Here is a 13,395-nt window from a genome sequence, read left to right as displayed (position 1 = left end):
GAGAACCGACAAGGTTAAGAAAGCAGGTGTTCACACATCATTGCACGAATGGAATCGACTCTCTATCAGCAGGGCTTCTGGGCATTTCGTAGTGTAATGTTCCACCATAAATGTGAACAGTTAATTTACTGGCCACCCTTGCCACATGTGCACCTTGCAGATGTCTCTCTATTTCCTGTAACAAAGTGTAAAGTGATCTTGAAAGTCTTGCTGGCCTAATGCATGCCCTTGCTGCACAGGAAGGGTGTCCCTTTGCCATGGAAGGGCAAGTGGGTAGTGCTTATGATTTTGAAATAATTGTGTTAAGCAAATGGGAACCACTGCAGACTTTAAATGATGAAGTGTGAGTTCTGTATCTTGGGCCAATAAGGTGCACCACAGCACATTGTGGAGACTTCCAGACAAACAAAAAGGTATTTGGGAAGGCTCCAGAAGTTTTCATTCTAAAAGCATGAGAAAAAGCACTGTACTGCACAGACCCGATAATTGTCTTTTCAGGGACCCTAAGCTAAGTTTAGGAAGCGGGACAATTCATGCTTAATTTGAGCCAGTGGTTTCTGGTGCTCAGCACTTAATTGTCAACAGAAGTGCTTGGGACAGTCTGCCACAAGATGGTGCTGTCTGGCTAATCTATAGATGATAACAACAACTGGTAAGTATTAATTCAATTTCCTTTAAAAATTACTATTGGTTGCCGCCCAAGCCATTCTTCTAGCTTTTAGGGCCTAAAATAGTCCAACCACACTTGTAGGAGTGTGACGGTTAGCTGATGTGTTGTTACCATCATTTTTATTTATTTATTTATTTAATTTGTATATCGCGTTATAACCACCGGGGTCTCTAAGCGCTGTTTGTCCAGATTACGCAGTGGGGTTCAGTATTTACATGATCTTAACACCACACCTAAAGGCTGCTCCATGCTTGCTTGAACAATGCAGTTTTTAACTTTTTTCTGAAAGATAGCAGATTGCATTCCTTCCTTAGCTCTGGGGCCAGTTTATTCCATAAAGCTGGAAGTGTATTGGAGAAAGCGCGTCCCCCCACCGTAGCCAGTTTGAAACGGGATTGGGACAAGAGGGTAGCATAGATGGGGCAATGTGTGGTGCAAACTGCAGTGGCCCCCTGATGAGAGCCCTGGCACTTGTTTTATTTTTTACAAATTAAGCAGTGGGGACAATGCTGTTACATCAAACATTTAGGACCTCCCTACCCTCTTAAAGGTGATGTGGGACCTCCAAAACAGTTGCTGTTATTTGGGTGTGCGGTGGTTCTTATAATCCTGATTTAGGCCATTACTCTTATTACAAGAAAATAATCTGATAATCTGATGATAGATCAAGAAGTGATCGCTGTGTTCATAGTGACTTAGAACAGCAAGCACCACCTCATCTTAAATAACCTACTGAGAGGTGTGTTGCAAGCACGCTCTGAATAGCAAGAGGGATAGGGCGGGTCTGTGAAGGAGGGGGGTACGCTTCAACAGGTTAAGTGCTTTCACGGTGTAGGTGCATAGTAACTTTTCTTGACTTGATATTTTCCTATTACATCATGATCACCAAAGTGTGCCACTTTCTGTATCCGTTAGGGCAGTGACTATGGGCCCGATTCACAGAACTAACTTAAGACAAAATCCTAAACTTACTACAATTTTGGTATTCACAGAAGGCACTTACTACAATTTTGGTATTCACAGAAGGCACTTACTCATTTCGGTATTCACAGAAGTTAGGAGTCCTAACTTTAGGACTCCTAAATGCCTTCTGTGAATACCGGAAGTCTTAAAGTTAGGATTTTTCTCAGTTTAGGAGTAGTAAAGTTAGGAGTCTTAACTTTAGTACTCCTAAACTGAGAAAAATCCTAACTTTAAGACTTCCGGTATTCACAGAAGGCATTTAGTAGTCCTAAAGTTAGGACTCCTAACTTCTGTGAATATCGAAATGAGTAAGTGCCTTCTGTGAATACAAAAATGAGTAAGTGCCTTCTGTGAATATCGAAATGGTAGTAAGTTTAGGATTTTGTCTTAAGTTAGTTCTGTGAATCGGGCCCTTAGCCATCATAACATATTATGTAATGAATCTTGCAGAGGTAACCAAAAACAGTTCAAAATAGGAGTCATTTGACTGAATTATCACTGTCCTTTAAAGCCTGGAACTGTGTGGTGGACACTTTTCAAGGGTTACAGAGATGCACCATCAATACAAGGATTATTTGCCCATGTGCTTCTAGACCAGCTTGGACATTTGCAGAAAAGTCTGCTTGTTTGAGAAAAGGTTTAGTCTATGATACAGTGAAGTTTGGAGCCAGTAACCATATATTTACCAAGCTATATAAGATTTGAAAGAGCAGAGGCTGTCAATGTAGAACCTGGGAGTAGTAGTGTACGGTGTGTGATGTGAATCCTTCAAGTTCTATTCGTAGCAGCTATAACTGGATTTACTGCTTACGTGACCTTTTGAACAGGAGCACAAACCAGTTTTTTTATGGGATTCACCTTTAAGTATGAGATAGGCATCAAGGAATGGGTGATAAGTTGGGTGTCCTCAGTGGTTTTGTGGATGGGCGGTCCAGGGCTAGCAGAGTGGGCCTATGAGGTACTATGTAGCGATAGATCGTCACTGATATGAAGATGAAAGCAAAACGTGACTGATGAGTGTTTGCAGGGGTCCATTTGGATAATTCGGATTGCTTAGGAATAGTCAACGGGTGTTGAGCAGTGCCTGTAGATGTGTTAAGTGGTACTGGGAGAAACAAGTCATATCTATCGAGTAAGCAGGGAGCTTCCTCCAGCGCCTGACTGGCATTTTTCATTCTGCGGGGTGACCTGAAGCCAGACGTCTCTGGGTGAGGGGAGTTATTACTTTAGAGAGAATTGTTCAGAGTTCTTTTTTGGCAAGAGACTTCAAGGTGGTAGCTGGGAAGAGGTTACTGTCATCAGAGGTTGCATTTAGGGACGTGTGTCAGTGCGAGTGGTTGGAATATTGGTGTTTTGGTGTGCCTTGAGTGTGTGGGAGGAAAGGTGGGAATGTGAATCCTGGAATCAATGTATTGTGGAACTGTTACATTTTCTTAATGAAGATTGCGTTGGTGGCGGTCTTTATTTATGGAATGTAGTTGAACTGGGTTTCACTTCAGTGTAGTTGAATGTGTTCATATGTGTTTTAACTGCTCTGAATATGGTTTATTTTTTTTCCTTTTCTCTCTAATTGTGCTTGGGAAATATGATTACTTTGGCAGCGGCGATTCTCTGTGGGTGGCAGCAAGGGTTTTCGGTAACCTATGTGTGACTGTATTTTGTGATATCTTTTCTCCAGTGTAGAGAAGGCCCATTTTGCTGATAGGCCAGGTCCTCAAATCAGTCGGTAGATAGAACATGTCTGTTTTAACCCTCACTATGACCTGGTGCTCAGGTGCTGGTTTTTGATCCACACAGTTTACAAATAAGAAAAAAAAACCTTGAAGTCTGACTGGCGCAGTGATCCTAAGAGGGTGGTTGGGTAGAGAGAAGCTATACCACCTGACTGGGATGACAATGAGAACACCTGTTTTGGAGCTGTTAAGTTTTAAACTGTTGGTGCACATACATGTGTCGATAGTGGTCAGTACTCACAAACCGCAGCTGGCAGTTATGACAAGCTATCAAGTCTGAGTGTCAACTGTGTAATTCTAACTTGAAAAATCAAAAGATTTCATCGCACTCAACTAGATTTGTTGGTGTCACTTTTGCATTGTTCTAGGATGGTGGATCATTGGGTTATTTATATTGGACTGAGTAGTGATGTTTCCAGCTCCCCATGTGATGAAAGTCTGCAATATTTTCTGTACAGGGGTATCCTATCCTTTCTCTGAGGTGGTCAAACCCCACACAGACTTTGAAAGGATGGTGATATCTCCTCCCCCCTCCTTTGCTGCTTCCCGGAGAAGCACTCTTAAGAAGTGAATATGCCCTCTCCTTGGAGCGGTGAAGCACAGTAGTGGCGTGCTCCCAGGGCCAGACTGGCATTAGCGGGCAAAGGGCGTTTCCCCTGGAGGCTGGAAAGGTGGGGGCTTATTTAGCAGCGATGGGGGCTGGTTTTGCAGCAGTGTTACTATATTGGTAGCCAGTAACAAAAGCAACAGGAGAGCCGGTCCATTAACACTGCCTGGGCTGCTTTGGTTCCCAATCCGGCCCTGCGTGCTACGGTATTCCCTTGGTGCACTGAAAGATTGAGGACGCGTGCTCTGGAGGGCAAAATGCTATGCACTAGCGTGGCGACATGCTTGAGAGGCTAGAAGGATAATATTACGTACCCCTTTGTAAGGATACTTGGGTACTCGGAAAAAGCTCATTTTGCAAATGGAATGCTCTTAACACATTGTTTGGTGCAACATTGTCGAGGCATATCTTAGTGGACACCATGCCAGGCACCTGATTAGGTGAGACAGTGGCACCAACTCGAGCTGCTGAATTTGGTGTATATTTTCCTAATAATATTCTGTGGTTGCTACTTAACCCTGGTTTTCTTGACCTCTTTGCCAAGAGCTGTTTTATCGTGGAATACACGTTCCCTGCTCACTCAGCCACAATATGTTTCAGTTTGCGGTGACAAGAGACCATGTTAAAATGTATCTGTCCGTTCTTCAGCTGTATTAATAGATCTGCCTGCTGAATCTTCTGCTGTGAGTAATATCTACTGCTCAAAATGGAGTTTGTGACCGGTGTTATTAAATAAACTGAGGGACATGCACCTGAGCTGTTAGCACAGGTGTTCTTGGAGAGGTGTCCTACACAGTGGGAGCGCAAAATTAACAGAAAGCGACATAGTCACAGACTTTTTGAAATAGGTAAAGTAGTACACCAGGGGCCGTATTACACAAGTGTCCTGGGGGCGCAACAAGTGTTTGTGTTGGAGCAGCACAAGTGCTCGGCTGCCCGAGAGCAGCGCATTCTTCCTGATATGGCACGCATTCCATGTTTACACCCCATGCTGTGGCACAAACATGGAAAGTGTGCACTATGTGTAATACGGGCCCATCAGCAATACGGGCCCTGTAGTACTTTTTTACGTACTCATATGTCTTTTTATTCAATTTGGCCCCAAAACATCTAAAATGGAAATAAAATAAGAAGATTCAAGGAATAGGAACAATTAGTACATGTGAAAAGGGCTAAATCCTCTTTGCCCTTTTACTGATAAGGATTAGGACATTACGGCTGGTTCAGAGCCTTGTGAGAGTATGTAAAAGAGTACCGCTATAGTATTACTTCCCGTACTCCTAAATGCTTTTGTGCATTTGCCCGAGTTCCAGCCATTGCCCATGCTGTAATCTGCTTACTATGTACCACTGACTGGTGAAAACCAGAGATTCGATAACAACAATTTGTGGGAAATATCACAGAATAATACCATTTGTTAAGCAACCACCGTGCGAACCTTGTGTCCCACTGTCTGAAATTTAAAAAGGGCCAGTTTTCACGTGTATTTTTTTGCAAAAGAATACCAATGCTTGTGCATTTTTAAGACTGGTCGAGAAGAGATAAACCATTTGTAATCAGTGGAAAAGAGATAGCATGATTGTTCTTTTTTTTTTTTGCTTCCCAGCTCGGTACAAAAGAAGGATATCTCGTCAAGCAAGGTGGGCGAGTAAAGGTATGTTTCAGAGTTTGCGCATGTTTAAGACTCACAATGTTAATTGTGTTATTCTAGAGTGCATATAGACAGCCCTTGTCGGCACCGTGGGGTTAGAGCAGATTGGCACAGCAGGTTGGCACTACTGTAAAAGGAGGACACAGTGTTGTGTCCAGGAGGACTGCCACTCACTTAGGGACAGAATGTAATTGCAGGAATCCTCATACGCCGCTTTCAACACTTCCCAGCACCGGTCGCAGAAAGATGAAATTAATAACGTGGTGAAGATTCACAATGGAAACCTCACTAAATATTTAACAAAATGTATAACGCTTACAATATATAAACCCCATAAGCTTTTATGTCAAATAGGTTTGTTTGTAAAAGTTAGTAAGTTAACCACATATTATTAAATTCTCCACCTATGAAATGGCCTGTTGTTTTTTTTAAAAAGACAGTTACCTTCCATTTGTTTGGAAATTACATTTCAGGTGAGAGCTGGTACTGATATAGTCTCACCTGCAGTGCTAGTCTCACATTTATTTCGCATAGGCAACATTTTTTAACTCCTCATTCACAAACCACAAAGTCATACCTTCTCTGGCAATCCAGTCACTCACAACATGCCAGCCTTGAATTTATTGGGTATGTAGACTTCATCTGCCCATTTAATAAAACACAGTCAACCTCTTGACAATTTCAGATGTTACTTCGGATGTCCCTGGCCCATATGTTTGTTGGGTTGAGAATGTCCCCTACATGGTACACGGGCATGTTCATACATACAAAAGGGGGAGGAGAGATGAGATAAAGGCCATTTGTTCACCTTCCCTTGGAAATATATGCCACATAAAATAATATAGTTAACAATTGGTATTTTTAGGTAGTATGTGCTTTAGATACTCCAAGGATTTTCTCTTTTTTTTAAAAAAAAGAATAACCCTCACCATCAATTTGTGGCTCTGCATCCCGACATACTTTCTACCACACTAGTGGGAGCTTTTAGTATGTTTACTTTATGTATTGGGATCTAGAGTGGCCGGTTTAGGGAATAAAATGGTCTTGAAAAAAATCCATAATTTATTGCGTCTTGTAATTATTCCAGGCACGATTAAAATAACATGGTTGAATAGAATGGGAAATGATTACACCCCCACCTTTTTTTCAAGCCAACATTTTTCAGCCTTTACTTCTGCCCATAGGGTTAGAAACCGTTCATTAGGACTGTGAGATCCCTAATCATCTGTGTGACTGTCAGTTGTAAATCCAGACTACACCTACAACACATAAGTGATGAAGACAATACAGACACAAAGTCAAGCACTATACACACTTTGTACCTGGAAATAAAGTTAATCTCCACTTGAGGGGGTCACTGGCCTCATCAGAAATGGAGGGAGAGCATCTCTCTGTAGGCACACATTCATCAAGGGACTGATTCCATTTGCAGGCAAGTATTTCCATTGATGCGACAGTAGATGTTCGGTACTGTGCCATAAGGGCATGCACCAACCATGTGAAAAACAATCTTGGGCCCAAAGGTTGAAGTCCAAACCGATCTTCTACATCATGCCCCATAAGAACAGGAGCACATGCAAGCTAGGGCATTTTGGTCTCAATGTTGAGGTGCAGCTTGACTGCTGGTGGCACAGTGAGCTCCAACATCCACGCCTGTAGATACTCTTTCACTCAAGAGTGACTCGGGGAAGAAAAATAACTGAATTTCACTTCATTGAATTAGTTTACATGATGGGTGGTAATAGTATTCCAGAGAAAGGGCTCAAAATATCAAAGAGTGGATTCCCTGAAGCCTTTAACTAAGATAAACAAGGAGTGGTCAATTTTTGAAAATTTCAAGCGATTGCAAGAAGTAATCAAAGGTGGTGAAGTGAAAGGACAGTCCAATGCTGCCTGGCATTTTGGACCTGAGGGTGTCTGTGTCCATCATGCATTTGAATGGGGATGGGCATGGGGAGAGAGGGGAAAGAAGATCTGGAAACAAATGTTGATGTCTCTTGAAGGTCAAAGGTTTAGCTAGGACTCCTAGGTTCTTCTTCCAAGAATCCAGGACCAAAAGGCTCTAGTATCTCAGGAGCACTGCAAAGTCAGTCGTGGGTTTGCACAGATTCCTTATTTGTTTAGAAATGTGGAGATATTGTAGAGCAAAAGAGCTAAGAGTAAAATAAAATCTATTTAATGTTGCCTAGAGTGTACTTAGAGTGGTAAGCGGCTTCCTTTAACAAATGGAACAAAACCACCCAGATAACAATATTTCCAAGCAAGGCAGAGAGATCACTGCTATTTTAGGCTTCTGGAAAGTTGCTTTGTATGGTGCCAAAAAGAGCAAGCCCCTGGAGTTTGTCTACTTGACTGGAACATGACGTTCTGCTTGGTGCATGCTGAACTCACAGTAGAGTTGGACTCTTGAGTAAAAATGTGTTTGATTGGAAAATAAACGCTGTGTAGAGATCATTAAGAAGACAATTTTTCTAAAACCGAACGTATTAGGGCACAGCCAGGGCATATAGTTGGAATCATATCGCAGGCTCTTATTGTCTGCCCGGCGGGCTTTTGCCCACTCATTCTTTGCCTTGTAAAACTTGATGCAACTCCTGAGGTCCAACTGCACATATTTCAAATGTCGGAATAGGGGAAACCAAACGCTGTAAGAGCCATATTTATGAAGAAGTGACGCAGTGCAGCAAGTCACCTTGATGCTCCTTGCTGCATGACAGGGAAAGGGCAAGAAAGCACTGTATTTAACACAATACAGCGCATTCCTGCCGTTTTACCACCACTGGCGAGCAATGTGCTGCCTAGCGCCATCGCAGGCACTCTTGCATTATGGTGCACGGGTGACTGTGTTGTAGGCTGGATTGTTTTTGTGCAGGAAGGGAAACTTTCCTGCACAAAAACAATCCCCTGAGACATTTTCCTCTTTCTATGTGTGCTGCAGAATGCAGCACACATAGAAAAAGGAAAAAACTAGGAGAAATAAAGATATCTCTTCTCGTTATTCCTCCCAAGGGAAGGTGCAGCATTTTGGCACATTCCTAGATCTAACAGTAATGGTGAATCTGGGAATGCTTAAAAATGTATGGGTTTTTAGAGTTGGAACAACCACGCTCCAGCCATGGAACACCTCCATGTGGCAGAGTAAGTCAATGCAGCAGTTTGCACCGCAATGCATTAACCCGGATTTTTCAAGCCACGCAAGCTGGCCTTGCATGGCTTGATAAATTGCATCTTGAAAGTTGTGTCACTTCTGCACCACATTGGGTTGTGTAAAAGCGACTCAACCCCTTAGTAAATATGTTATGTTATGTTAAGGCCGTACTTTTAGAGCGCACGGCTACCCCAGGGGGTGTCTCGGCGCTTTGGCAAAGAGGCCTAAGAGCCAAAAACACAAAGGCAGAAACGCTACAGTCACAGTGATTACACGGAAAAGAGCATGGTCTTCAGCTCTTTCCTGAAAACTAGGAGGCTATTGGCTTTGCGGAGGGAGAGAGGGAGCTCATTCCAAAGGCACGCTGCCATATATTGGAAGGACCGTCCTCCCATCCGAACTCGTTTGACAGTGGGCACCTCCATTTTAGCCAAATCGGCTGACCGCAACATCCTCCGTGGCACATAGAAAGCAGTACGCTTTCTAATGTAGTTAGGACCAACATAGTGAAGGGCTTTGAACGCCAGCGTGAGAATTTTAAACCTGATTCTTTTAGAAATCGGTAGCCAATGCAACCTATTTAAAAGCAGAGAAGCACTGGCTCTCCTTGGCAGGCCAAATATGGCTCTGGCCGCCGAGTGTTGGACAATTTGCAGTCTAGCCAGAAGATACTTGGGCAAACCTGCAAAAAGCGCGTTCGCGTAATCTAACCGTGACCCCACTAGCGCCTGGACTACAGTCTTTCGATATTGCAGGGAAAGCAGTGGAAGAAATTTCCTCAGCATTTTAAGAATGCCGAAGCATTTCCCTGCTAGCCCCATAATATGGGGTCGGAAAGATAGGTCGTCATCAAATACCACCCCATGATTTTTCACTTGGGAGGATGACCTCTCAGGAGGGAACATGTCCTGGGGCCACCATGACTTCCAGCTCGGATCAGGGGCACAGCCAAAGAAAAGCAACTCAGACTTATCCGAGTTGCATTTCAGGCTGTGCTGCTGAAACCACGCAAAGACTGCACTCAGACAGTCTTTGATCCTGTCGCCGTCAAAGACCTCCTTTGCTGCACGTAAACAAGAGCTGGGTGTCATCAGCGTATGAGATGACCCGGGCCCCAAAAGCCTCCGCTACCATCGCCAGAGGGGCCATATAGATGTTAAAAATGGTGGGGCTCAGGATGGACCCTTGAGGAACCCCGACCTCTAGCGATGGCATTTCAGCGGAGAACGGTGGAGCCCAGATCACCTGTCGGCGGCCCGATAGGAAGGATTGAAACCAATCCAACACCGTCCCCCGCAGTCCTATCTCCCTGAGTCTTAAAAGGAGACCATCATGAGGGACGGTGTCGAAAGCCGCCGACAAGTCCAGCATGACTAACATCGCCTTTCCCCCTCGATCGAGCGTCTCCCTGATGGCGTCGGTCACCTCCACAAGGGCTGTCTCCGTGCTATAATTAGCACGGAAACCCGATTGAGAATCATGGAGAATGTTGTTATTCTCAATAAAGGTGGTAAGTGTATACTGAACATGCTTCTCAACCACCTTCGCCAGAGCAGGGAGGAGGGAGATCGGTCTGTAGTTAGCCAGCAGCAAAGGATCTAACAGAGGTTTTTTGATCAGCGGCAGAATGAGTGCGTGTTTCCATTCCCTGGGCACCACTCCAGAGCTCAAAGACAAATTGAGCAGGGGGTTCAGCAAGCTGTTTACTGCCGATGCCACCTTGCCCAAACACTTTGCTGGACATGCATCCAGGGGTGAGCCAGATTGAAGCCGAGACAGTAGCTCCAGCGACGTTCCACAGGACATCTGCGGAAAGACCGATAATGTAGGTCTGGGCTCTGCCTCTAAGGATGGTACCGGGCTCCATATACGACCTAAGTTGTCAGCATCAGTGGCAGAATCCACGGGGGGGAAGGAATCTTGAATAGTTTTAATTTTTGTGACAAAAAAGTCAGCCAGCTGCCTAATCCACCCTTCTGTATGAGAGTGTGAGAGGGCACCTGCGGCAGGATCAACAAACTCTTTAACAATTCTGAAAAGTTCCCTACTCATGTTGTCCGCCCGGTCTATTCTATGCTCAAGATATTCCTTTTTGGCATCGGAGATGTGTTTGTGGTACTGTTTTATGGCATCACGGTACTTTAATTTCTCCACTGGGTCGTATTTGCGACGCCAGAGTCTTTCCGCCTTTTTGCAGTCTTGGCGCATTTTCCGTAGTGTGGAGGTAAACCAAGGAGCGGAATCATGGCAGGGGGCTGTTCTAGTTGACTTCCCTGGAGCAAGCTCCTCAAATCTTGTTTGCAGCCATTTCTGAACCAAAGTCAGATCAGCCTCTAAGTTCCCTATAAGTTTACATGGGTGTTGGCAGAGAGCATCCGATAGCATATCTGCTGTCACTAAATGAAACGCTCTGGACTGATGAAACACATCCTTCTGTGTTCTATGGCTAGTCCTAAACTCATATGAGATAGCAAAATTTATTAAAAAATGATCAGACCAAAGGACTGGAAGCGGCAGGGACACCTCGATCGACACCGTAGAAAAGATTAGATCGAACGTGTGGCCTTTGACGTGGGTAGGACTGTCAATAAAAGGGGCAAGCCCCAACAGTGCAGTAATATCCCGCAACTTGGATGCATCAGCATCCAATATCGAGTCCATATGTAAATTTAGATCACCCAACAGCATACAGTGCGCTGATCGCATGCAGGGTACGGAAAGAGCCGCCTGCAGGTCTTCGAAAAAGGAACCAATGGGCCCAGGTGGTCTATAAACGAGAATCCCTGTGCATGTCTGAGAGGCAGAAAGACTAAGTGAAAAGCCTAAAGCTTCACATCCTGCAATGTTCTCCACCGGGAAAGAAGAACACCCCAAGGCCTTATCCACTATTAGGGCCACCCCTCCACCTCTGCCCCCAATTCTATCTTTCCTTAAGATGGTATAATTAGAGGGAAGGGCACAGGCAACATCCGGTTCAGAACCTGCCCCCAACCAAGTCTCAGTTAAAAATAGACATGATATATTGGAATCTGCAAGAAGATTCCAGATGTCCGTAGAGTGGCGGGCCAGGGACCTGGTGTTCAATAAGGCACAGTGATAGTGCTGAATGGGAGATGGGAGAGCAGGAGTTGGCGAGGCCGTTGGGCGCCAACCACACGCAGGACAGCCTTTTCCCAAAAGGCGTCCCCCGGGGAAAAGATATTTGCATCCCAAAGGATGAGACCGCAAAGCTAACAGAACATCCGCGCTGTAGGTAAACATCCCGGAAGGTAGCAAATAACACGAAGCTCCAAAAAAATGAAGCGCCCCTGGTCAGTATGTGAGCCGATAGCCAGAGTCCCGCCTCACACGCCTCCGAGACGCTGACGAGCGCAGACGGGCAGGACTCTGGCACGACTCAGGCGCAGGGAGGGCGCGACCGCTGCGCGTCACCGCTGCGCTCTACAGGCGAGCTTTAAATAGCGTCGTCTCGGCGTCCCAGGTCACCTGGACGCTCCAAGATGGCGCTCGCGCTTCTACCCCAAGCCAAGATGGCGCTGACACCACAACCTCCAGGTAACCCGGACCCGCCAAACAGCGGTGGTGATTCCACAAATTACAGTGCAGGTGAGGGCCAGGACCCAGTTAAGACCAGGGGAGAAGGCAGTAATTAAAAATAAATTAAATCCAAAAACGGGGATTTTTAAAATTTACAAAGAGCAAACGAGCGCGCGACCAGCGCGACCAGCAGCGAGGCGCCGAAGTGATTCTCGGCCTCAGGAACATAAACAGGCTCACCTCACGACCAGCTCGCCCTAAATAGTGTCGTCTCGGCGTCCCAGGTCACCTGGACGCTCCAAGATGGCGCTCGCGCTTCTACCCCAAGCCTAGATGGCGCTGACACTACAACCTCCCGGTAACCCGGACCCGCCAAACAGCGGTGGTGATTCCACAAATTACAGTGCAGGTGAGGGCCAGGACCCAGTTAAGATCAGGGGAGAAGGCAGTAATTAAAAATAAATTAAATCCAAAAACGGGGATTTTTAAAATTTACAAAGAGCAAACGAGCGCGCGACCAGCAGCGAGGCGCCGAAGTGATTCTCGGCCTCAGGAACCTAAACAGGCTCACCTCACGACCAGCTCGCCCTAAATAGCATCGTCTCGGCGTCCCAGGTCACCTGGACGCTCCAAGATGGCGCTCGCGCTTCTACCCCAAGCCAAAATGGCGCTGACACCACAACCTCCCGGTAACCCGGACCCGCCAAACAGCGGTGGTGATTCCACAAATTACAGTGCAGGTGAGGGCCAGGACCCAGTTAAGACCAGGGGAGAAGGCAGTAATTAAAAATAAATTAAATCCAAAAACGGGGATTTTTAAAATTTACAAAGAGCAAACGAGCGCGCGACCAGCGCGACCAGCAGCGAGGCGCCGAAGTGATTCTCGGCCTCAGGAACATAAACAGGCTCACCTCACGACCAGCTCGCCCTAAATAGTGTCGTCTCGGCGTCCCAGGTCACCTGGACGCTCCAAGATGGCGCTCGCGCTTCTACCCCAAGCCTAGATGGCGCTGACACTACAACCTCCCGGTAACCCGGACCCGCCAAACAGCGGTGGTGATTCCACAAATTACAGTGCAGGTGAGG

At 45.6% G+C, this 13,395-nt stretch overlaps 1 protein-coding gene across 1 annotated transcript in view; it reads left to right on the top strand.

Annotated features, from left to right (window-relative positions):
* The window catches only part of DAPP1 (dual adaptor of phosphotyrosine and 3-phosphoinositides 1), a 239,937-nt gene that overhangs the window by 164,914 nt on the left and 61,628 nt on the right, over positions 1-13,395 (top strand). The window contains exon 6 of the mRNA XM_078676086.1: positions 5,580-5,627. Within this exon, the coding sequence (XP_078532212.1) occupies positions 5,580-5,627 (48 nt within the window). The remainder of the gene's footprint in view (positions 1-5,579; positions 5,628-13,395) is intronic.

The sequence above is a fragment of the Lissotriton helveticus genome, chromosome 2_1 (genome assembly GCF_964261635.1).
Source record: "Lissotriton helveticus chromosome 2_1, aLisHel1.1, whole genome shotgun sequence".
In the NCBI taxonomy this organism is placed as follows: domain Eukaryota; kingdom Metazoa; phylum Chordata; class Amphibia; order Caudata; family Salamandridae; genus Lissotriton; species Lissotriton helveticus.
Note: the sequence above shows the minus strand (reverse complement) of the source record. Positions and strands in the feature narration are given on the sequence as shown.